A 25,540-nucleotide genomic window follows, 5' to 3' on the forward strand; every position below is an offset into this window, starting at 1 on the left:
ATTGATTGATAGATGGAACAAATCATTTCATTATTACTTCATGTTTTTTATGTTTTTATCAATCATATTCAATTTTTATAAATGATAATAATAATAATAATAATAATAATAATAATAATAATAATAATAATAATAATAATGTATTACGGTTTCCTGTCCATACTTCCTACCAGTAGGTGGCGGTAGTAAACCAACCGCTGTTTGTCAGCCGCCCAAAACTAAACCCAAGTAGAAGACAGTTACATCACATCCCCTCGGTTCAGGCGGGCTGTGTGAAAACAAACCCAAACAACCACGTCGACGTCTATTCTCGTTCCGCAGCCTTACAATCTAAAAATATTTGCATAGTTTTGCGTCTAATTGAACCCACGTCAACACATTAAATCCGTGACTTACGGTGAAGTGACAGTGATTGATGCTACGACGGCAAACAGGACTCTTGTAGCGGGGTTGATGTAACAGCTTCAAACTCAACGTTGATGTGGTCAGTGTTTGCTATTTGACCAAAACGAAATGGATCGACCATCACGGTTTGTACAAAGCTTTTTCTTTCTTTCTTTCTTCTTCTTTTTTTTTTTTTAACTCGGTCTGTCTCTCTTTGCTAACTGTAAATCTAACGTATTGTTTACAATCGACACGCAGGAAAACAAAGGTTGTGAATTACTCGGAAGCCAAGGACTTCGATGAAGGTAAGGGGTGATCCAAAGTGTATCTCTTACAGGATTTCTTATTAGATTGTAACCCTCACAAGAAAACATAAGTGATGTCATCCTCTTCTTCCAAAAACCCTGTCTTTTTATTTCCTTTCCTTTCCCTCCCTAATACTTTTATCGTTGTGTCTTTGTATACAACTATGCACAATAGTTAAGATGATGTGCACCTACGTTTTTGAGAACAGTTGTGTATACAGTTACCTCACTACCACTCCGTCTTACCTGTGTCTCTGTGCCCTGTCAGATGAGGATTTTGCCGTTGCAAAGGCTCCACCCAGCAAGAAGGCCAGAGAGGATGCAAAGCAGGAGCAAAAGAGATCACTGAGCAAGTCCTCCAGTCAAGGATCCAACTCCCAAAGCTCAAACAGCCAGAAGAACAGGTAAGGATCCAGAGAATTTGAAACACACAGTGCACAAAAATATCAAATCTTCATATATGGAAAGTTTGAATCAGCCTGTGTAATCTTTTTCAGCACTCAAACAATAACATACAGTAGTACTAAGATTATGCAGATAGTCTAGAAACTAAAGTCTTCAGGTTCATGTTTGTTGTTATCATGTGCTTATATGCTGAGGTGTTTTTTTTTTTCAGTTCTCAAACTACACCCCCTGTTGGGAATAGTCTGGAATTGACCTTTTTTTTCTCCTCTCTTCTCCTCATGTAGTTTTTTCATATCTATTGCAAAGGGGCGCTGGGTAGCTGGCTGCTCCTGGGTTCATCCCATTTCTGTATTTCCCCATGTTTGTTGTCCTATATGTCTTGAAAGGGATGTAACTGAAATGAAATTTCCTCTTGCGAATCAATAAAGTATTCTGATTCTGAAACACTTCATAGGTGCACATAGGGGAAACATGCAGGAGTCTGCCGTTTCAGCAGATTATTTAATAGTGAGACATGGGTCCATGTCTAGAAATGATTTGGAGTGAGTGTTGCATCTTCACAGAGAAAGTGTTGCAAGATGTTTCTCGTGGTGTTTTTCCAGCTCCCTGTCTGCTATACAGAATGAGCTTTTCTGCGTGTGTAAATGCACACACGTGTTTGTGTGTCTGTGAATGCACTGGGGTGGACTTCACCCTGCGTGAAACTGCGCCCGAGAAATGTGAACGCAGCGATGGACAAATGACATCCCGTCATGTAAATTAGCTGAGTATTTTAAGGCTATTTAGTCTGGAAAATAAAATTAACATGACTCCCAGGGAGGGCAGGTGCCTCCATTGGGGGGGCAGACTGCTCCCCCCAAACAATGGTAGGGGAAACACTGTCATTGCTAAGTTGCCATAGAATATTGTTGGGATGTGTTTTACAGAGATGTAGGAAGCACCTCTTGGTAGGCAAGTAGTTTTACAGCTTTTTTTGTTTACTATCATCAGAATATCATTGTAGTGAAATTTGATTTTATAAAAACTGATCCTGCTTTCCCACAGAAGACCTTTGGATGAGCGGTTGCATGATAGAGATTTGGAGGCAGCGATAGCTCTGTCTCTGCTCAACGATACAAGTGAAGAACAGAATCAGGTTTCTCCCCCTAAAGGTATTTGTAGACATTAAAAGCCGCATCACACTTTTTTTGAACATTGTGAGCTGTTTGCCTAAACACCTGATACTTTTGTTTAGGAGCTACCAATGTTCAAGTTCCTGTGGATGAAAACACAGATCCATCTTCTTTACTTTATTCCAACTGCAGTGTGGATGTTGCAGCTTTAGGTAAAATCCTGATCCTTCATCTTCTATTTTTGTACACAGGATTAAATCTAGTTTAATGCAGAATCAAATATATTAAATTTTTAAATCGTTGCTTTCAGGTCTGGATGAAATCACATCAGAAAACAAGCCACCTGCTCCCCCCAGGCAAAGAAAACCCACCACTGAGGCGCTGAGGACAATATCCTCTGATGAAGAGGACAGTTATGAGCCCACATTAGGTAGTCACTTTTTTAAACTCATCCTCAAGTGGTGTGACGCATGTTATTTTATTCAGTCTTCATTAAAGTCAGAGTATCGCCTTTTTAGATTCTGAAAGCGATGAAGAGTTCAGTGAACCGTCTGAGAGCGAGGATGAGGAGTTTACGGTGAAAAAGTCGAGCAAAGCAAAAAAGGAGAAAGCAACCAAAGAGAAGGCGAAGAAACCTCAGCCAGCCGCTAAAAAAGAAAAGCAACCTCCTAAACAGTCAAAGTTTAAACCACAAGCAGCAGGTATGTTTAACTTCACCAAAGCAGGTTCAGCTTGGAGATGTGATTCTAATGTCATGTGTGAATAAACTTTGTCACACAGCAGCTTCTACACCAGTGAGGAGTCCTCCAGTGGCTAAAGCTGCTCCCAAGAGACCTGTGTCGACATCAATGGTTCCCAAATCAAAACCTTCAGTGTCTGTGAGCCCAGCAGGGGGCAGAGTGCCCAAGTGGAACCCACCAGGTGCAGTAATTAGGTCTTCCATGTCCCTCACAGTGTAGTGTTTTGTCTCAGGAGGCAGAACATGACACAGAAAAGATGCTGTGGTGCTCGCTCTGTATCACAACATTCACAACATTTGGTAAAAAAGGAGTCGGGTATTGAGTTTTTGGTCTTACTTTTCAACACAGATTTGTTTGCTGTGTTTACATAAAATGAAGGATAAAAAACACCAGCCCACCCTCAGAATTTTAGGAAATTGGGTGAATAGTGTATGTGTGAACGCAGCTACAGAGGCTTCTCCTGTTTTCTAACTGAATTAGATATTAATGCGTTGTGCTTCCACCCCTTTCAGCTCAAGTTGGGAAAAGTGCCAGCACATCCCAGAGTCCAGCTGGGAGGTCTCCTGGTCAGGGTCTGCGCCTGGGACTGTCCCGTCTGGTTCGAGTCAAACCTCTGCACCCGAGTGTTACAAGTCACTGACTGAAGCCTCGCCTGTCATTTTAAACCACCTTGATTAAGTCACCAGAGCATGTGGTTAAATGTTAACCAACGCAGGGTGTAGTCTCATTATTAGTCAACTCACAGTATGAACCTCAGGCTTGGTGGTGTCTGGAGATGTTCTCCTCATCCATGTTCACGTCACAAACCCAAGATTCTTTTAATGTTTTTATTGAACAGTTTCTTTACTTTTCACTTTTTTTCTGTTGAGACAACTGTACATTATGTAAATATAAATGTAAAATAAACTTTAAAAGGATTCTGATGTATTTTTGTATTTATTTAATAGTATTTCTTTTTAAAAAGTCCTTTTAGAAATGACTGAATAGTTCGTATGTGAAACAAATTGGTTTTAGTACAGAAGTCAAGCAGTGCAGATTCACACAAGAAAAGTAGTTTTTGCAGTTGCAGCAGTAGATTTGAGTTGTTCAGGATAAAAGGCATTAGTAATAAATAATAAACTAGAAAAGCACTCAGAGAGCGCAGCCCTCCACCAAGCATATTGTGATTTTCACACAACACTTCAGTCCTACTTTAATGTTATACTCCCTTTCAGTAGACTGTCTGCTACAATTTGCTGTTAGTTACAGGTTTGTACGATAATTTGTTACCTGACAGTGATGAAAATTATGTTGACCCAGTACATATTTCATATTCCAGATCTTAGTATCCAGAATATTGTCAGGATCTGGATGGTATTTTTACATCCATCAGAAATTATGGTGACCTTGTCTTGTATTGTTTTGCAAAGCAATCCCACCATTTATTGTGGAGTTTCACAATGATAAAGAATCCTTTAAAAAGAGTCCTTGATCCAGACAGTGATCCAGATCACCTCCAAATTGTTATCACTTCTTCCGTATCCCATTTTGAACATTTCCTGAAAATTTCATCAAGATTTGTTTGTTACTTTTTGTGTCATGTTGTTTACGGACAATCAAACAAACAAACAAACTCTCCCAAAAACATAACCTTGGCAGAGGTAAACATCTGACAAAATGTTGGAGTACAATTTCGCAGCCATAATTTGATCTGTGTTAATATCCCGCTACACATATGTGAATATTTTTCTCTGACTTCACATTCAGATCATGCATGTGTGAATATTTTCTTGGGGTTCAAATTCTCTACATTTCTTTTGTACGTTTGTGACATCAAATTAATTTCAGATGTGTGGGTTTTCACCTGTTTTGCAGCATATTGACCTTCATTCTTATCCTTCAGGGGCATAGAAAAGAAAAAGGAAGAGGAGGAAGAACACCAAGATAAAGGTATGTTTATATGTCTTGTCTCACCATTAGCAGCAAATTAGCTAGCTTGCTCAGGGCCCCATGGAGGCTTGGGCCAGCTCTGGCTCTGTATTAGGAACATATGGGTGACAGTTTATGAGTACTTCAGAGCAATTTGTCTCTTTTTTTTTTCAATCTATATGTTACTGGAAAGTATGGATGTTATATTACTAAAGTGAAAAGTGTTCGATTTGATATTTAAACCTGAGTCTTTCAGAGAATATATAAAGTATTACTTAATTATGTGATTTAATTTATAAAAGACCTCTCATTATTGTCTCAATATTAGACCTCTCAGGTGTCGTTTGTTAAACTCTTTTCTGCCCAAGACCCATGAAGAGTTAAAAAAAAAAAGGCTGCTTTTGAACTGTAGTCAAGACAAATGTGAATCAGTCCAAACAGGATCCAGAAAAGGAATTTGTCATCACGGGTTAGAAATAATAAAGCCTTCTGTCTGGGACAGACAGGTTATTTCGGTTGATCTGGCAGATGGAAGAAAATTTAATTGTATGTGTGAGTATTGATGACTAACTCAAAACAGAAACTTATTCTGCCACAAGAAGTTGACTCTTGCTGGCATTTGATTCAAGTAATAATTAACTAAAATCAATATTCTGTCAAATTACATTCTCAAAAAGGACACACTGCTCTCTGTGAGTTGAAATGGTCATTGTTTTCAAATATTACTCCTATCAGTCTCTGATACGTGATACCATATGTTCACACTCACAGATTATTTATAGCTTAATGTAACTTTCAGGTCTTTATACTACACGACTGATTAAAGTTTTGAGACCATTTGAACAATTTCAAGAGTTTACATTTTGTAGTGTTGAGTAGTAAGTAGCTCAACTGTTCTTTTTGACCACTACGAAAATGTGTTTTAGCTCAATGTGAGTGTTTCCAAGGGGCTAGTGGAAACGTTGCTCAGTCGATGGAGGGCATGGAGGACATGCAGGATGGACCCAAAGAGTGAGCTTATTCCTCTGGAAGGAGTCCTTTGTTACGCGGTCACACTGGCAAACTGTGCCGTGCTGAAGCACTCTTCAGCCCTAAAGCACGTTTAGAATGGCCAGTGTGACCGCAAACGTGCCGTGCTTGAACACGATTCACTTCTCTGATTTGGCACGCTTCAGGGAGGTGGGCTTTGGCACAGTAGGCTATACATCATGCACGAGCATCAGCACGCGGATGGCGCGTATGATCCATGACGTATAGCCGCGAGCGCATTTCTCAACAACTATTTTAAACGAAGCAGGGGTTGTTAGAGGGCTGTGTCGGGCGAAAACAACTTATCAGGAGTCAAAAGGTTGTTGTAGGAAGTTGTCTAAAGTTGTAGCAGTGCTCTCTGTGTCTCATTGTGCTGACTCTGATGAGATCGCACTTCATGTAAACAGATGCTTCATGATGACGTAGGCGGGCCATGCGCAGATGTGATACCTGCTAAAGTCTGGTTTGCTTAGGGGTAGTGTGATGGCTGGCCGTACTCTCCAGCTGGGGAACAGCGCTGTGGGGGGTAATGGTGCTTAAGCACGGCACGGTTTGGATGGCCAGTGTGACCGCATCACTGCTATACAGCTGAGAGAGAAAGAAGGGGATTTGAGTTTGAAGGCTTAGCTACAACAATAACAACTTAACAGTGTATAACTGACTCACACATTGTTTATACAGCAGTGAGTTAATTGTTAGAAATGCTGCCTGTAAATCTGGTTGTTTGTTGCTGGCTGCTGCCAGTATTGGTGGGCAGAAACACCAGGTTCATCTGCATGAGGAAAGATAAAACATGTCCAATTTTGTATTCGGCTTTTCTTTACTCTCTGTTTTCCCTTTTTTGCGCTTTGTTGCTCCAGTTTTGTGTTTGTATGAACACATTGGTTCAGTAGGTAAAAATGCCCTACTTAGCCTGCACTCCATTTACAAGTGACTGGTTATGAAGTTGGTGGATGGTTGATAACTATTTTACCCAAAACAAACTAGGGGAAAATATTGGCAGTCCACCACTTGTTAATTTGCATGTCCTGAAGTTAATTCTGCAAAATGAGGCCAGTCATGTGGCACATTTTGTTCAATATTTACAGTTTGTGACCAGGCTTTACAGTTTGCAGGAGCAATAAGTATGGGACAAAAGTCCCATACTTATTGATGGAAGATGTCTACTCAAAAAGGCCGCGCTGAGGTTCTACACATGCTTCACATGGTGAATTGGCATAAAGCATTTAGTAAAAGTCAGTTTTTAAAGGAATATATATTTGATTCATTAATTAATCCAGCACTTAACTTTTAAAGTCAATGAAAGTCTTTTTTGTAAAAAATGATATGGTGTACGACACAGTAATTACACTGCAGGAGGGCGTATGCTTGAGGGGGGGTGGAGACAGAGAGCACCTTAAATTAAAGGGATGAGGAATCACCCCTCCCCCTCCTTTCCCTTAACTAACCTGGGCTTTGCAGAGGAGCAGCAGCATGAGAGCTGGCTGGATTAAAGTATTATTTCTCATCATTATAGGAACTGCAGCTCTGTTCTTCATTAGCCCGGTACAGAGAGAAATACACAATGACTTCAGCGAGAGTAAGGAGATGCAGAGGAGGATGGAGAAGATGGAAGCTTACATGGAAAAGCTGTGTGAGTATCTGTTTTCAGAGTTTAAACGTAAAGGTCTTGGCCAAACAAAACACACACACAAAAAAAAAAAAATTGAAAGTGACAGAGGCTTTTGTAATATACCTGACAAATTTTCTCCATATATATTATTTAATATGAAGAAGTTAAAAGCAAAATCCATCCAATGGTTCCTCACAGAAGCTTTTACCTTAAGCAGTGGATATGTGATTGTAAAGGATTTAGACGAAGAAAAAAAGGCTAGAATATGTTCAAACTTATGGCAGATGATGCACAATAACCACTTTTACTCAAGCACAGAGAACAATTTTTGTAACTTTGCTGATGTAATGCTGTATATAATCACAAGTGTAAACAAATTTGGGATCACTGCAAAAAACGTATTTCTGTACACATTCTGTAATCGGTATCTGTAAAAAAAAAAAAAAAAAATCATGCATGCACACAAGGGTACATGCAGCGGTTCAGCTAGAAAAAAATATTGACAACATTGCAGAAAAATCCAGTCGTAATATGTGACCCCAACGCAAGTTTTTCAGCAAGGTAGAATAAAAATACTGACATTAACATTATAAAGTATCCAAGACACAAACGTTTAAAGTGAGATTGACTAATTAATTGATAAAGAGAGTGAGACGTCGATTTCCACATGTAACTTATTCCAACACGCAGGCTTGATCCATTGGGTGTAGTACCTGTGGTGGTGGAGTTTACTTTTCCTGATGTCACTGGCGTGGTCACAATCAAACAGCCTTATTTGCTACAATATGCAGCTGGAAGGTTTGAATACTGACTTACATTGTGGGCATACTCAGTGGTGACTTGTGATTTTAAAAGTAGTGAAGTAGATTACATGGAGTAAATTGTACTTGAGTATACTTGAAAAAAAGTACTAGTGAAAGTACAAGTACCAAAAAATCTACTCAATTACAATAACTTGAGAATAAGTAATTTGTTACTTTCACCCCTGAAGTTTTCCATCATTTTTACATTTTATTCAAATGTAGAATAATAAGAGAATCAACAACTCCTTTGTGTCTGCAGTGACTCTTGTGGCTAACTTAGAGCAGAAGGAAAAAGAGGAACAGAAAGAGACGGAGGTGAAAGAGGAGGAGAAGAAGGTGGTGAGGAAGCTCTATCCAAACTCTCATCTCTTCGAGAAATGGGGCGATGGTCTGTCAGAGGAGGAGCAGAAGGAGGCTGAGAAGTTGTTTCAGATGTACGGCTACAACGCATTCCTCAGTGACCGACTGCCCCTGAACAGACAGATCCCCGACACCAGACCCAAAAAGTAAGATGAAATGTTAATGGTGATATTTTCAAACTTCTTCATATTGATTAGTCCCCTGAATCTGTCTGTAAACTGCTCAAAATAATTTGAAAAACAGAAAAAGAGCTTAATGAGACTTGCTGAAAGTGAGTAAAAATAAACAAATCCACCTTGTCTGTCACCCCTTTACAGGTGTGCTGAGAAAGAGTACCCTCAAGACCTTCCCAGTATCAGCGTTGTCTTAATTTACCTGAATGAGGCTCTCTCCGTCATCAAAAGGGCCATCCGCAGCATCATAGACAAAACGCCGGCTCGGCTTCTGAAAGAAATCATACTGGTGGACGATCACAGCAGTTTTGGTAGATCAACCTGTTTCAGTTTTCAATCTGACACAAAGCTGCTCCAGATGATGGTCAGCAACACTGTCATTCAGAGTTCAAATGAATATCACTGTTATTTCACTCAGCTTTCTTTTTTAATGGTTAGAAAAAAAACCTTCTTTCCAGACCCAACCCCAAAAAGCTAAAAATCTAGGCAAAAAAAAACAAACAAATGGAAAATGGTGGTTTGCAAGTCATTTGAACTTCAAATTTAATTGGATTTCGTCATCTACAGCACATGATGTCATTGAAGGAGTCAAAGGCCTTTTCGGAGCCTTCATGGACACTCACAGTCCTTCAGTTCTTTGCTGACGGTCAATAAATAATGGCAAATTTTCAGTTCATCAGATTTTTCTCATGCAGAGGATCTGGGAGAGAAACTTGATGAATACATCAGTTCCATCCACGAGGAGCGTCCAGGCCTGGTGAAGAGAGTCCAGCACTCAGAGCAGCTGGGACTCACACAGGCCAGACTGTCCGGGTGGAAGGCTGCTGTTGGGGATGTAGTAGCCATCTTGGATGCTCACACTGAAGTCCATGTGCAGTGGTTGGTTGAAGTGTTTGGTTTTCTCAACAATTATTTGGTGCTGTGTTGTAAAATAAACTGTACTCAACTTTCCATTTTATTTGCTCAGGGCAGAGCCACTGTTAGCTCGAATTAAGGAGGATCGCACTGTCATACTGAGTCCAGCGTATGACAAGGTTAATCACGATGACTTGAAACTGTCCCCACACACAATAAGTGCACAATCTTTTGACTGGAACCTGTGGTGTACGTACGAATCCTTCAGGCCTGAGTGGAAAGCTCTAAATGATGATTCTCTACCTGCAAAGTAAGTTTTGTTTTAAAAATTTGAATCAAACAAAAAGAGGAGACAAGAAGGACTTTGAAAGATGGGGTAATTTTTCAAATCTTCTCCCACAGGATTAGTGAAAGACACAAAAATGTGTAATTTTTTCTGTTTAACTTAGTTATTTTTTTCAGGATTTTTATGCCTTTGATTGGAGAAAACAGGACAGTGGACCGAGTAAAATTCAGGGTGAGAGTGGGAAATGACAGGCCACAGGCTGGATTCGAACCCAGGCCACCCGCTCAAGGGCATCATGGGGGCACGATCTAGACCGCTAGGTCATTTGCACTGCATCTTGTTGCTAAGCGCCGCCCTTTTGTGGCTGCCTGTTACAGCTCTTTTCTTTGTCCGTTTCTTGGAATATTTTTGATCCTTTTTCATCATTTTTGCATTTGGAGTGGATCATAACTTTGTATTATTTGTTGGTCATGGACACCAAATTGGTTTTGTCTTCAGAGATATTTTTACTATTTTTGCTCCTGTGTTTGTCTGGAGATCTTACATGTAACCATGGCTGCATTTTTTACATGTGAAATCAGCTGTTAGCAGCCTGTAGCATGTCAATGCTAACTGGTGCAAGGCCTGATGTTTCCCCACAAGGTGAGGAGAAGGAGGTGAGGATGACATGCTGGTTCTCAGGTGTGAGCGAAGAAGAAGACAAGTCCTTCCATCTATCGTTATTGGGAACATAAGATCTATCTCCAATTATATGGACAAGCTAGCCGCGCTAACCCAGCAACAGAGGGGAAAGCTAGAAGGAAGAGTAGCATCATGCTATTCACAGACATAGCTAACCGAGCTAGCACTGGACATGAACGCCACATTGGAAGAGCTTCACCTGCTGTGAACAGATAGGATCCAGGAGACAGAGACTGAACAGACTGCTGAAGAAGCTCAGTCCTGGACCCTGTGGAGGTGGAGGCTGGCTGAACTGGAGAATGATGGACAAGCTGTCATCATCTATTTTCTTATGGACCTTTTTGCACTTTTTATACACTTTCTTACTTTTGTTTTCTTGTTCGCTACTGTGGCTCCTCTTGAATTTCCCCTCGGGGATAAATGAAGTATATTCTATTGTATTCTGTTCTATTCTAAATGATTTGTTTTGAGATGAAGCTGTGGGAGAAAGCCAGCTAGCTTACGAGCTAGAATGTTAGCTTTTCACTAATCATGAAAAAGTCAGACACAACACTCAAGGATTTTGGTGGTCCCATCAATCTCTTCTGTTCTCTCACAACTTTGTGTTTGATGTAGGGGGTGTGGTGAGCACATGAGAAGAAAACCATGTGAGATCTGTCTCTCATGTCTATTTTGTTAGAATCATTTCTCATTTCATGCTAAATCTGCTGATTCCATTCTTCCCAAGGAGCCCCTCCGTCATGGGGAGCTTTGTTGCTGATCGTAAGTTTTTCGGAGAGATCGGAAGCCTTGATGGAGGAATGAAAATATATGGTGGGGAAAATGTGGAGCTGGGCATCCGGGTAAGAGTTTTGGAATGTCTCATAATGATTTCTTAATGTGGTCAAGCTAAATTTTCTGTACTTGTAGAAGCCTTGTTTATTTAGAAGCAATTTTTGTAGCCCTGCAAGAAAAGAGGCTTCAGGTAGGTTTACTTTCAATAGCACCAGAAGATCTGAGCAGTTAGTTGAGTATAGAAGAAATTTTAAATTTTCTGTCATGTTTTGCAGGTATGGCTTTGTGGAGGTAGCATCGAAGTCATACCTTGCTCTAAAATTGCTCACATTGAACGGATACAGAAGCCTTACATCTATGATTTAAGCTCAATGGTGAAACGCAACGCACTGAGGGTGGCAGAGGTGTGGCTGGATGAATACAAATATAATGTTAACATTGCCTGGGGCATTCCCCTAGAGGTAAAGGATCCAAATAGAAACATTTTTCACCATTCATAAAAAGTTACAGAAGTTTAACTACAAACATTAGATTTCCTCTAACTTAATAAAATGATGTTTTCTTTCCTGCTGTTTCACACAGAATCATGGGATAGATTTTGGTGATGTGACTGAGAGAAAAAAGCTGAGAGAGAGGCTGAAGTGCAAGCCGTTTAAGTGGTATCTGGATAATGTTCACCTCACTCTGGATTCTTTTGAGAATCTGCTAGCTTATGGAATGGTGAGTAGAAACCTTATCTTATACAGTGGTTTTGATCAATAGAATAGAATAGAACAGAATAGAAAATACTTTATTTACCCCCAAGGGCAAATTCAGGAGGAGTCACTGCAGAAATTAAGAAAACAAAAGTAAAAAAGTGTATAGAAGGTGCAAAAAGCTCCATAAGAAAATAGATGATGACAGCTTGTACATCTTTGTCCAGTTAGCCAGACTCCACCTCCACAGGGTCCAGGACTGAGCTTCTTCAGCAGTCTGTTCAGTCTCTGTCTGCTCACAGCACATGAAGTTCTTCCAATGTGGTGTTGGTGTCTGGTGTAAGTTAGGGGGCACTGGAGGGCTGACCCATAATTTTCACAAAAAAATTAATCAAAGTAAGAAATAGGTATGATTTTTTTAAACCATGAAAGACACTAAGCGTCAAACCATAGACTGTATATAACATGGACGTAGTCTCCAGGACATCACCGTCTGTTCCTGATACCATGAAATGAAGCCGATCTGTGGAGGCAGCCACTTTGGTTATGACTTGGGCTTTCAGCTTTCTTTCCAACAGCGAAGTCACGTGAGCTTAGCTGTGTCTCTGCTAGGAAAATCAAATGATGCAAATATTTCTAAACCACTGAGTAAGTAAAAAAAAAATCACTCACCGTACAGTGTGTGCCGATAGCAGAATCAGCTTTTCAGACCCAAGCCATTTTTTGAACCAGGCTGTAAATATATTTTTTTAATGTTGTAAAAGTCAGTTTTTTATTGGCTAGATGTGTACAGGACTTCTGGTCTTTCTACAGCAAGTCTCAAGCAGATCCTCGATGAACAGCAACTTTTCCATAGGCTTCATTCCTCTAAACCAGATGTCGCCCCTCGGTTTGGACCCAATAAGACGTAGCATCTGCATAGAGAAAGACATTACTTCATCTTGGTGGCTACTAAGAAGTTGGTGAATAGCGTGTCTTCTTCTCCAAACACCAGGGTCAGACCTGCATGGATCCAGAGCATGTAGGCGGAGTGAAGCTGTGAGAATTTCTGCTCCTCGCAACCTGAGGTGCCCGCTCCTTGCTTAAAGTCTCACTATGCCGCCCCGTCCATTACTGCTCAGCGCTCAATCAAGATTGTGTCTCTGTTCCTAGAACGGAGAAGATGGATTTTGGCTCAGATTTTGGCATGAATCAGACTCTTGTTGTGAGTGAAAACAAGCAGGACAGTGCCATGCTCCGCCTCCCTATTCATAAAAATCCAACCTCGCGCTCTGCTCACATGCTCTGTCATGGGCTGCATCATCAGGTGGCTTAATATAGGTGTTAACAACAGGCTCTTTATAGGGTAACCCTCTCTCTGTGGCTCTGTTGGCAGGTAAAGAATGAGTTGAAGCTGGATTACTGTATTGACCAAGGTCCAGTGCCTGGAAACACACCCATTTTGTACCAATGCCACGGCTATAGTGCTCAGGTTTGTTGAAATTATTAACAGTATGTGAACAAATAAATCTTCTTGCTTTTCATAAAGAACTTATTTTTGTGCAGAGGTGCTACTATCACGCCAATGGACACCTCTACATAGGTGATATTAAATCTTTCAAATACTACAGCAACCGCTGTCTGGTGGATCCAGCCAAAGGACCTGAGCCGGGTCTGTATGACTGCAAAACAGATCAAAAGAAATTTCACATGCTGTGGGATTTCAAACAAGTAGGTATCACAGCTTTGCAGTTTACTGTAAAGAGATCAGCTCACAGAAATGTGGATGTTAAATTAATGTGAGATTGTGTTTTCTATCACTTCGAGGGTGGACAAATCCAAAACAGAGAAACAAAGAGATGTCTTGAAGTGATGAAAGGCAGAGATGGATACTACAAGCTTGTTATTCAGGAGTGCACTGGACAAACCTGGAAAATACAATATGTCATCAAAGAATCCTGGTTGAATGGAGGCACAGTGACAGGAAAATAAGAGAAGCAAAGATCAAGGATGGCTGTTTGACTTTGGGGCAAGTTTATCTTTGATCCTGGACTACGTGGACTGAAATCTGTCAGAGATCTCATGGGCTGGATCAGGAACAAGTTAAACAGGATCCAGGAGGGGAAGTTTTCCTACATTGTGCATCATTATTATAATATTACAGAGATTCGTGACCTCAAAGGTCACATATAGTAGTATTATTGTTGTATTTGCTAACTTTTGGGTACTGAATGATGGTTTCACTGGTTTCTCCAGCTTCTGTAATTTTTTGGTGATGATTTTTGTGTTTTGTCTTTGGTGAGTGCAGTCATTGGCTTTGCAGATGTTTTCATGATGTAAATAAAACTTACTCCAAAAAACTAAATTAATATGATGATTTTACTTTGATTCTGCCACATATATATATATATATATATATATATATATATATATATATATATATATATATATATATATATATACATATATATATATATATATATATATACATATATATATATATATATATATATACATATATATATATATATATATACATATATATATATATATATATATATATATATATATATATATATATATATATATATATATATATATATATATATATATATAAACATACATAAGCTGTTCGGGGCTCTGCTCCAAACAGCTGACTTTTACAACAAGGTTTTAACCTTATAATTGTGGGATTTGATCTGGCACAGTTTTGTTTAGAATAGAACAGAATAGAAAATACTTTTTTTATCCAAGAGGGGAAATTCGGTAGGAGTAACTGCAGCAATCAAGAAAACAAAGGTAAGAAAGTGTATTGAACGTTCAAAAATGTCCATAAGCAAATAGATGCTGACAGCTTGTGCATCATTCTCCAGTTCAGCCAGCCTCCACCTCCACTGGGTCCAGGACTGAGCTTCTTCAGCAGTCTGTTCAGTCTCTGTCTCCTGTATCCTGTCTGCTCACAGCAGGTGAAGCTCTTCCAATGTGTCTGGTGTTGGCTCTGTTGGCCATGTCTGTAAATAGCATGATTCTACTCTGCCTTCTGGTATTCCTTCTGTTCCTGGGTTAGCATGGCTAGCTCATCCATCTCACTGAAGATAGATCTTATGTTCCCAATAAAGATGGATGGAAGGGCAGGTCAATATGACCACTTCTTAGCTCACAACCAAGAAACAGCACATCATCTTCACCTCCTTCTCCTCACCTTGTGGGGAAACATCAGGCCTTGCACCAGTTAGCATTGACGTGCTAAAGGCTGGATATTGTATCTGGTTTACAGGTTTTATTAAGGCACATGTTATGTTACCATGAAGTGAGTTAGTATATTATTGGGTGGTTTCAGAGAGTTCCAAGGTTCTGCAAAAGCACCAAGAAAACAATTCAGCAAAGTACTAACATTAGGAAATGTATTATGTACTTTGAAACACTGAAGTATTTTCAGATGCCTGTACTTTTGAACACACAAGTATATTGAAAAGTGAGTACTTTAGTACTTTTACTTGAGTAAAATTTTGACTGAGCAACTTTTACTTGTAGGATTTGATCACGAGTATCAGGAATATGACTTAAGTACTGGGCTCAGGTCTTCACAAAGATGAGATAGCTCAGCAGCAGAGTGTGAGACATAAGCAGGAACATTAGAAGCATATACTGAGCTAATATTCTTTACCCAGACAGACAAAAAAAGTGGAGATGGCATTTGGGATGTAGGTTGACACTGCAATTATATATAGGAGTGTGTATGCCCAATAGGTATATGGAGACAGACAGGACACCTGAATTTAAAAGGTACGAGGAGTCATCCCCTTCTTTCTCTGAACGTGATCATTTGCAAAGGAGAAGCAAAATGAGAGCTGGCTGGATTAAAGGACCATTTCTCTGCTCCTTATTCATTAGTTTCACAAAGAGAGATATCCACAGTGACGCCACTCAGGGTCATGGGATGCAGAAGAGGATGAAGAAGATGGAAGCCAACATTGAAAAACTGTGTGAGTGTTTTAAGAACTTAAGCGTAAAGGGGTTAAAGAAATAAATTAGGTCAGAACAGATGTGCTCTATTGGCACACACTTCTAACTTCACAGGTTGAAATTTCTTCCCTCTATTTGTGACATTAAATCAATTTCAGGTGTGTGGGATTTCTCCTGTTTTGCAATATATCCACTTTCATTCTTATCCTTCAGGGGCAGAAAAAAGAAGAAGGAAGAGGAGGAAATAGAAAGATAAAGGTATGTTTGCATGTCTTGGTGATGGAATGTTTATCAAAGACATTTTTGTAGCCATTAGCAGCAAATTAGCTAGCTTGCTCAGGGCCCCATGGAGGCTTGGGCCAGCTCGGGCTCTGTATCAGGAACATATTGGGGACAGTTTATGAGTACTTCAAAGCAATTTCCCTTTTTTTTCACGCTATATGTCACTGGAAAATGTGGATGTTATAATACCAGAGTGAAAAGTGCTTGATTTGTTATTTAAACCTGAGTCTTTCAGAGAATATATAAGGTATTACTAAATTATGTTAATGAATTAATAATAGACCTCTCATTATTGTCTCAGAACCAGACCTCTCAGGTGTCGTTTGTTGAACTCTTTTCTTCCCCTTCCCTCAAAGATCCAACAAGAGTTTAAATAAAGGCTGCTTTTGAACTGTAGTCAAGACAAACAGGATCCAGAAAAGGAATTTGTCATCACGGGTTAGAAATAAAAAGGCCTTGTCTCTGAGACGGACAAGTTAGTTCAGGTGAGCTGGCAAATAGAGGAAAATTTTTGTTAGCATTTAATGACCAACTCAAATAAGAAACATAGTATTAAGTTGTCATTTTTAAATACCAGACTAACAATGGAGAAGTTGACTCTTGCTGGCATTTGATACGTAACAAAAAGTAATAATTAACTAAAATCAATATTCTGTCAACTCACATTCCCAAAAAGGACACATTGCTCTGTGTGTGTGGAAATGGTCCTTATCTTCAGATATTACTGGTATCAGTGTGTGATGTTCGAGTAACTAGCTGTGTTCACAGATTAATTATAGCTTTACGTAAGTTTCAGTTTTTTATACTACACGCCTGATTAAAGTTTTGAGACCAGTTGGAAGAGTTCAAAAGTTTACATTTTGTAATGTTGAGTAGTAAGTAGCTCAACTGTTCTTAATGACAAAATTAGTTTCAGTTCAATGTGGGTGTTTCCAAGAGGCTAGTGAAAACGTAGCTCCAAGTGGTGAAGATGGCCTCATGGAGGGAAACCACTGTCAGGAACTGATGTCCATTTTTGTAAACTTCCCTCTCCACCCATTCCCAAATGTTCTTAATCCGGTTTAGATCAGTGGAAACTTTTTGGGAAGGTCCCAAAGAGTGAGCTTATTCCTCTGGAAGATGTCCTTTGTCAGGTGGTCATTGTGAACTCCAGTGTTGTCCTGTTAAAAAACCCAGTCATTACTGCTCAGACCAGGGCCCTCAATCATGAAGGAGGCCCCCTGCAACTTCTCCACATAGCCAGCCCCTCAACTGTGAAGCATAGAAAGTAGAAAATGGTTTTCTTCTCTGAGGTGGTGGTCTATCAATACCAGAGCGGACTTAGGACCAGGCTTTGCAAAGATGAGAGCACAACAGCAGGGTGTAAGGTGCAAGCAGGAATTCTGCAACCAAGCCTTTGGTACCATTTTCAGAAGCACTGAGTATGGGAGAAAAGTCCTACAGTCAAGATGGAAGATGCCTACTGCAAAGTGGCCAGAGCGAGCTAAGGTTCTTCACACGCCTCACACGGTGAGTTGGCACTAGGATTAGGACGATGTGCTATTCTCATGATTCGATTCTGTTGTGATTTTTGGGGTGCTGACTCGATTAAAATTGTGATTCTTGGATATTTACAATTTTGGGGATTTTTTGTTTGCTTTTTAACCCCAGACCATTTAAAAAAGTTAAACGATGATGACAATGTCTACAGACTATATCAGGAGACATATTTTCCCATATAATGCACATCATGTGAGTCAGGGAGAAATGTTTCATCCTCTGCTGGAGAGAAGTGGTAACTTTTATCCAATCCTGTTTATAAATAAGTAAATAATAAATAAATAAATATTTTTTTGACAAAGAATTTGATTTGATCTGACTTTGATATTGTCAAACAAAAATCCTGAAATATCATTTTTTTTATTTTTTTCTACCACCCCTAATTGAAACCAAGCATTTAGTAAAAAACACTTGTTAAGGAATATATATTTAATTAATTAATTAATCCAGAACTTAACCTTTAAAGCAAATGAAAGTCCTTTTTTAAAAATAGTATGGCGTATTACACTCCAGGAAGGTGTATGCTTAAGGGGAGGTGGAGACAGAGAACACCTTGAAGTAAAGGGATGAGGAATCACCCCTCCCCCTCCTTTCCCTTAACTAACCTGGGCTTTGCAGAGGAGCAGCAGCATGAGAGCTGGCTGGATTAAAGTATTATTTCTCATCATTATAGGAACTGCAGCTCTGTTCTTCATTAGCCCAGTACAGAGAGAAATACACAATGACTTCAGCGAGAGTGAGGAAATGCAGAGGAGGATGGAGAAGATGGAAGCTTACATGGAAAAGCTGTGTGAGTATCTGTTTTCAGAGTTTAAACGTAGAGGTCTTAGCCAAGCAAAACAAAACAAAAATAAATAAATTGATAAATTAAAAAAATAATTGAAAGTGACAGAGGCTTTTGTAATATACCTGATAAATTTTCTCCGTACATATTATTTAATATGAAGAAGTTAAATGCAAAAATCCATGCACACCTATGGTTCCTCACGGAAGCTTTCACCTTAAACAGTGGATATGTGATTGTAAAGGATTTGGACAAAGAAAAAAAGGCTAGAATATGTTCAAACTTATGGCAGATGATGCACAATAACCACTTTTACTCAAGTACAGAGAACAATTTTGTTTTGGAACTTTTATGAATTTTACTGATTATTGGTTGTAAATATTTAGTTCTGGATTCAGAAATAACCGTTATTGGTTATATTCAATAATGTATACAAATGAGTAAAATAATTTAGTCAATAGTTTTAAGAACTTAACTCTGGAAGGGGTTTATGATTTCTAGGAAAACGCTTTGTATTTTTTCCATCATCATTTCCTTTCATTGAAATGTAGAACAATAAAAGAATTAACAACTCCTTTGTGTCTGCAGTGGCTCTTGTGGCTAACTTAGAGCAGAAGGAAAAAGAGGAAAAGAAAGAGACAGAGGTGAAAGAGGAGGAGAAGAAGGTGGTAAGGAAGCTCTATCCAAACTCTCATCTCTTCGAGAAATGGGGCAATGGTCTGTCGGAGGAGGAGCAGAAGGAGGCTGAGAAGTTGTTTCAGATGTACGGCTACAACGCATTCCTCAGTGACCGACTGCCCCTGAACAGACAGATCCCCGACACCAGACCCAAAAAGTAAGATGAAATTTTAACTTTGACATTTTATTGCTAAAATCTTTTAAAAAGAAAATCTTCACACTTGAATGTTTCAAGACATTGCTTTACCATATTTGAAGCACAAATATAAAGTAACAGTGCTGCATGTTCATACAAAACTTGCAGATTTTCAAACTGCTTTTTATTCGTACGTTGCAGAAACCCCTGAATCTGTCAGTAAATTGTTCAAAGTAATCAGTTTGAAATACAGACCAAGATCTTAATGAGACTTGCTGAAAGTCAGTAAAAATAAACAAATCCACCTTGTCTGTCACCCCTATACAGGTGTGCTGAGAAAGAGTACCCTCAAGACCTTCCAAGTGTGAGCGTTGTCTTAATTTACCTCAACGAGGCTCTCTCCATCCTCAAAAGGGCAATCCGCAGCATCATTGACAAGACGCCGGCTCGGCTGCTGAAAGAAATCATACTGGTGGACGATCACAGCAGTTTTGGTAGATCAACCTGTTTCAGTTTTCAATCTGACACAAAGCTGCTGCAGATGATGGTCAGCAACACTGTCATTCAGAGTTTAAATGATCATTACTGTTATTTCACTCAGCTCTCTTTTTTTATGGTTAGTAAAAAGATTTTTAACCTTCTTTTCTCCAAAAAGCTAAAAAGCTATGCAAAAAAATTACACAAACGGAAAATGATTGTTTGAAAGTCATTTGAACTCCACATTTGATTAGATTTCATCATCTACAGCACATGATGTCATTTAAGGAGTCAAAGACATATTCAGAGTTTTGATGGACACTCACAGACCTTCAGTTCTTTGCTGATTGTCAAGAAATAATGGCAAATGTTTCAGTTCATCAGATTTTTCTTATGCAGAGGATCTGGGAGAGAAACTCGATGAATTCATCAGCTCCATCCACGAGGAGCGTCCAGGCCTGGTGAAGAGAGTCCGGCACTCGGAGCAGCTCGGACTCACACAAGCCAGACTGTCTGGGTGGAAGGCTGCTGTTGGGGATGTAGTAGCCATCTTGGATGCTCACATTGAAGTCCATGTGCAGTGGTTGGTTGAAGTGTTTGGTTTGCTCAGCTATTGGTTCAATTTTTTGTTCTGTTTTGTAAAACAAACTGTACTCAAATTTCCATTTTATTTGCTCAGGGCAGAGCCACTGTTAGCTCGAATTAAGGAGGATCGCACTGTTGTACTGAGTCCAGTGTTTGACAAAGTGGAATATGATGACTTGACACTGTCCCCACACAAACCACTTGCACAATCTTTTGACTGGAACCTGTGGTGCACGTACGAATCCTTCAGTCCTGAGTGGAGAGCTTTAAATGATGAGTCTTTACCTGCTAAGTAAGTTTTGTTTTTTTCAAGTTTTCTCCTAAAGGATTAATGAAAGACACAAAATACATGTCATTTATTTCTTGTGTTTTTTTCAGGATTTCATGCCTTTAGTTGGAAAAATAGAACAGAGCATATAGTAAAAAAAACAGGAGAGTAGGGAATGAGATGTGGTGAATAGGCTACAGGCCGGATTCAAACCCGGACCACCACCAGGGACATCATGGTGGCACGGCCTAGACCACTAGCTTGTTTGCACCCCGTAAATAATCTGTTTTGAGATTAAGCTGTGGGAGGAAGCAAGCTAGTTTACGAGCTAGAATGTTAGCTGGTAATCATCAAAAAGTCAGACACAACACTCAAGAATTATGGTAATCCCATGTAGGTGTGGTGATGGGTGTGGTGGGGACTCTATTGTTGTTGGTGGTGAGCAAATAAGAAGAAATCATGTGAGATTTATCTCTCATATCTATTTTGTTAGGATCATTTCTCATTTCATGCTAATTCTCACGCCTTCCATTCTTCCCTCAGGAGCCCCTCCATCATGGGGATTGTTGTTGCTGATCGTAAGTTCTTCGGAGAGATCGGAAGCCTTGATGGTGGAATGAAAATATATGGTGGGGAAAATGTGGAGCTGGGCATCCGGGTAAGAATTTTGTAATATCTCAAAGTGATTTTTTTTCATCATCTAGCTAAATTTTCTGTACATGTAGAAGCCTTGCTCATTTAGAAATGACCTTTTGTAGCCCTGTCAGAAAAGAGGCTTCTGATAGGTTTACTTTCAATAGCACCATAATACCTTAGTACAGAAGTGACAGTGGAAGAAGTATTAGTTTTGCTGGAATGACTTTTTGTAACATAATGTAACATTACTTGATCAGAAGATCTATAAACAGTCTACACTATCACTGATCAAACAGCAGAATAATAACTACGTTAGAAGAATCCCAACTCAGAGTTTACAGGTGACCAAAAAATTACTCAAACCTGATGACAGTGATAGGCTAGAAGTTTAAAGTTTTTTCTGAGCATGTAACGCTCTGCCAGTCAGAATAAGGTAGGCTGATTAAAATCTTCTTCTTTTTCTTTTAATGTCTTTCATGTTTTGCAGGTATGGCTTTGTGGAGGTAGCATCGAAGTCATACCTTGCTCTAAAGTTGCTCACATTGAACGGGCACAGAAGCCTTACATCTATGATTTAAGCTCAATGGTGAAACGCAACGCACTGAGGGTGGCGGAGGTGTGGCTGGATGAATACAAATATAATGTTAACATTGCCTGGGGCATTCCCCTAGAGGTAAAGGATCCAAATATAAACCTTTGGATTCATATAAATGTTACAAAAATTACAGACTATTTTCTCAAAATTGATAAAATAATTTTTTTCCTTCTGTTTCACACAGAATCATGGGATAGATTTTGGTGATGTGTCTGAGAGAAAAAGGCTGAGAGAGAAGCTGAAGTGCAAGCCGTTTAAGTGGTATCTGGATAATGTTTACCCCTCGCTAGATCCTTTGGAGAATCTGGTTGCTTATGGAATGGTGAGTAGAAGCTTTATCTTATGCAGTGATTTTGATCAATAGGGGGCGTCAGAGGGCTGACCCATTATTTTTTACAAGAAAGATACAATTTCTGACAAATAGGATAGATTTTTTAAACAATGATGAGATAGGAGCTACTTGTGGAGATCTTATTTGTCCAAAATGTGTTCAACCACCAGCCTATAGGTGGCAGTAATAAGGCTTTGTTTCTTTATATAACACAAACAGAGGGAGGCACACAGTGTTGTTCATTTAAGCAACTTCCAGAGGAATAAAGCCAATGAGGTACCAATAAAAAGAGCATTTCTTGATGCCCTCTTCAAATGGTCCATTCCGAGAAGCCCAAAGACAAAAATGTTTGCAGCCCACTCAAAAAAGTGTTTTGGTCTAAGGGGGGATTTTTGCAAAGGAGACAGAGTGTTAAAGAGTTTGGACTCAATAAGATAACATTTGCATAGAGAGAGAAAATACTTTAGTCTTGGTGGTTTAAGATGTTACATCATCAGGTGGCTAAATATAGGTGTTAACAAAGGGTAACCCTCTCTTTGTGGCTCTGTTGGCAGATAAAAAATGAATTGACCCTGGATAACTGCATTGACCAAGGTCCAGTGCCTGGAAACACACCCATTTTGTACCAATGCCATGGCTATGGTCCTCAGGTTCGTTGAAATAAATAACAGGTTGTAAATAAATCAATCTTCTGGTTTTTAAATAAAGTTCTTGTTTTCTGTGCAGAGGTGTTACTATCGCACTAATGGGCACCTCTACATTGGTGGTATTAAATCTCACAAATACAACAGCAACCGCTGTCTGGTGGATCCAGCCAAAGGACCTGAGCCGGGTCTGTATGACTGCAAAACAGATCAAAAGAACATGCTGTGGGATTTCAAACAAGTACGTGTCACAGCTTTGCAGTTAACCGTAAAGAGATCAGCTCACAGAATTGTGGATGTTAAATTAATGTGTGTATGTGTTTTCTATCACTCCGAGGGTGGACAAATCCAAAACAGAGAAACAAAGAGATGTCTTGAAGTGGTGAAGGGCGAAGATGGATTCTACAAGCTTGTTATTCAGGAGTGCACTGGACAGATCTGGAAAATACAATATGTCATCAAAGAATCCTGGTTGAATGGAGGCACAACGACAGGAAAATAAGGGAAGCAAAGATCAAGGATGGCTGTTTGACTTTGGGGCAAGTTTATCTTTGATCCTGGACTGTGTAGAGGGAATAGGGAGGGAATATTCAAGGGAATATTGAGTTAAATTTTAGGAACAAGTAAAATAGGATCCAGAAGTGAAGTTGTCATAAATCACCCATCGTTATTACAATATGACAAAGGTCCTTGACTTCAAAGGTTACTCGTATTAGTGTTTTTGTTGTGTGTCCTAACTTTTGGGTACATAACAATAGTTTCACTGGTTTCAAAAAAGTAAATCTCCAGCTTCTGTAATTTTAAGGTGATGATTTTTGTGTCCTGGCTTTGGTGCCTGCAGTCTTGTTTTGCAGTTGTTTTCATTATTTAAATAAAAATTACTCTAAAAAAATTAATATGATAATTTCACTTTAATTCTGCCACATAGCTTTGCTCACATCGACAGGTTGGTATATTATATATTTTATCCTACAAGTTTCATAAATCTGCAGCTTCTGTTACTTGTTGAAATGTTTAGGTGTTTTTTGTTTTTTTTCTTCCTTTCTTGGGGGTTTTGATGTAAATGGTACTGTTTGATAAACAAGTGTGGTAAATTGATGAATGATCGTTGTAGTTATGAAACAAGGTAAATAACACTGTAATGTGTAAAGAACATTTTTTTTTTACCCTTTTATCATCTGTTTTATAATGGCGCAAATAATCCATTAAACTGTCACATTTTAAATAATTTTTACCAACCATGAATTGCATGTTACTTCAAATACAAATCTTTAACTTTTTGCAAAAGCACATCTCTTAGAAACAAGACGCCTCTTTATTCCTGCTATGTCATAGACTCTTGACGTTTGCAGGCTGCATTGTAGGGAGTGAAACTGTTTATTCACTTCCAAACAAAACACTTTTTTCCAAAGTGATGGTCTTCACTAAGACCTATAGCTTAATGGGGCAAGATATGAAAAGTGACTATTCCACAAACGTTACAATTTTCAGAAGCTCTATTATGTTGCTTCTGGTAGCGTAACGTTGGCTTATCATAGCTAATGAAGCTAATTCAGCTCCTGAATGCAGTCTAGCTGTCTAATCATTCATTAAATGCAGTCCATCGTAGTGACGTCTGTTTGCTGTGAATTTGTCAGCCTGGTCCAACATGGATGAAGCTCTCATTAGCTCTAGCTGCTATCACTACAGCAGCATTACATAGATGGTTATAACGAGCAATTTTAAAACACAACTTACAATTCAAAACATGGATAATATTTATGTGGAGTGGCAAAGGACTGGATATCATGGGAAATTTGTCATATCCCTTGGTTTCAAGCAAGGTTCCAGTTTGTCTTTGTTTCAAGGGCTGTGAATGCCTTGCCCTTCACCCTACAGAGAACTGGGACACCCCTTTACTCGACATGCATATAAACAACCAAGGGCTAAGAGGTAAAACAAAGGCTAAGGCTAGAAGTGGGATTTGATGTTAGAAGTGTAACATTTGAGGCTAATCTCCAATCCAGAAGAGACATCGACCCGTCCTTCCATCCATCCACCATTGTAGGGAATTTAAGCCATGCTAGCCCAGCAGCAGAAAGAATGCAAGCTGAGTAGCATCATGCTATTCACAGAGACATGGCTAATGGATCTAACACTGAATAGATAGATAGATAGATAGATAGATAGATAGATAGATAGATAGATAGATAGATAGATAGATAGATAGATAGATAGATAGATAGATAGATAGTACATCAAAGTTACTCTCACCGTATTGCTCAATTTGATACATTCTCATTGTCACGTTTTTCAGCTATGCACTTTTGTATATGCTGCTGTTACAATTTAAATTTCCCTGTTGTGGGACATATAAAGGTGTACCAGTAGAAACTGAATCAACAGTTCTTAACGTCTCTGATGGACTTTTACTGATCCTCTATTGACTGAAGACCTCTATCCTGTTGACTCCAGGACTGGTTCTGCTAACTGGTTCTTCTGAGGCTGTCTTAAAGTCCTGTGAGCCACTGACTGTCTT

General features: G+C 39.2%; 1 protein-coding gene and 1 pseudogene across 1 annotated transcript; both read left to right on the forward strand.

Annotated features, from left to right (window-relative positions):
- Positions 1–229: 229 nt before the first annotated feature.
- Positions 230–14,162, forward strand: LOC141810518 (putative polypeptide N-acetylgalactosaminyltransferase 8; annotated as a pseudogene).
- Positions 14,163–18,518: 4,356 nt separating this feature from the next.
- Positions 18,519–23,524, forward strand: LOC141810674 (putative polypeptide N-acetylgalactosaminyltransferase 8). The gene is made up of 11 exons (XM_074698430.1): positions 18,519–18,678; positions 19,261–19,507; positions 19,814–19,980; positions 20,363–20,546; positions 20,643–20,840; positions 21,360–21,474; positions 21,940–22,125; positions 22,232–22,369; positions 22,933–23,028; positions 23,105–23,263; positions 23,360–23,524. Exons 1-11 carry the CDS (start codon positions 18,519–18,521, stop codon positions 23,522–23,524), a joined length of 1,815 nt encoding a protein of 604 aa, XP_074554531.1.
- The last annotated feature ends 2,016 nt before the right edge of the window (positions 23,525–25,540 follow it).

This window comes from Halichoeres trimaculatus, unplaced genomic scaffold, assembly GCF_033239565.1.
Source record: "Halichoeres trimaculatus isolate MK-OKI-2021-1 unplaced genomic scaffold, fHalTri1.1 fHalTri1_scaffold_21, whole genome shotgun sequence".
Lineage (NCBI taxonomy): Eukaryota > Metazoa > Chordata > Actinopteri > Labriformes > Labridae > Halichoeres > Halichoeres trimaculatus.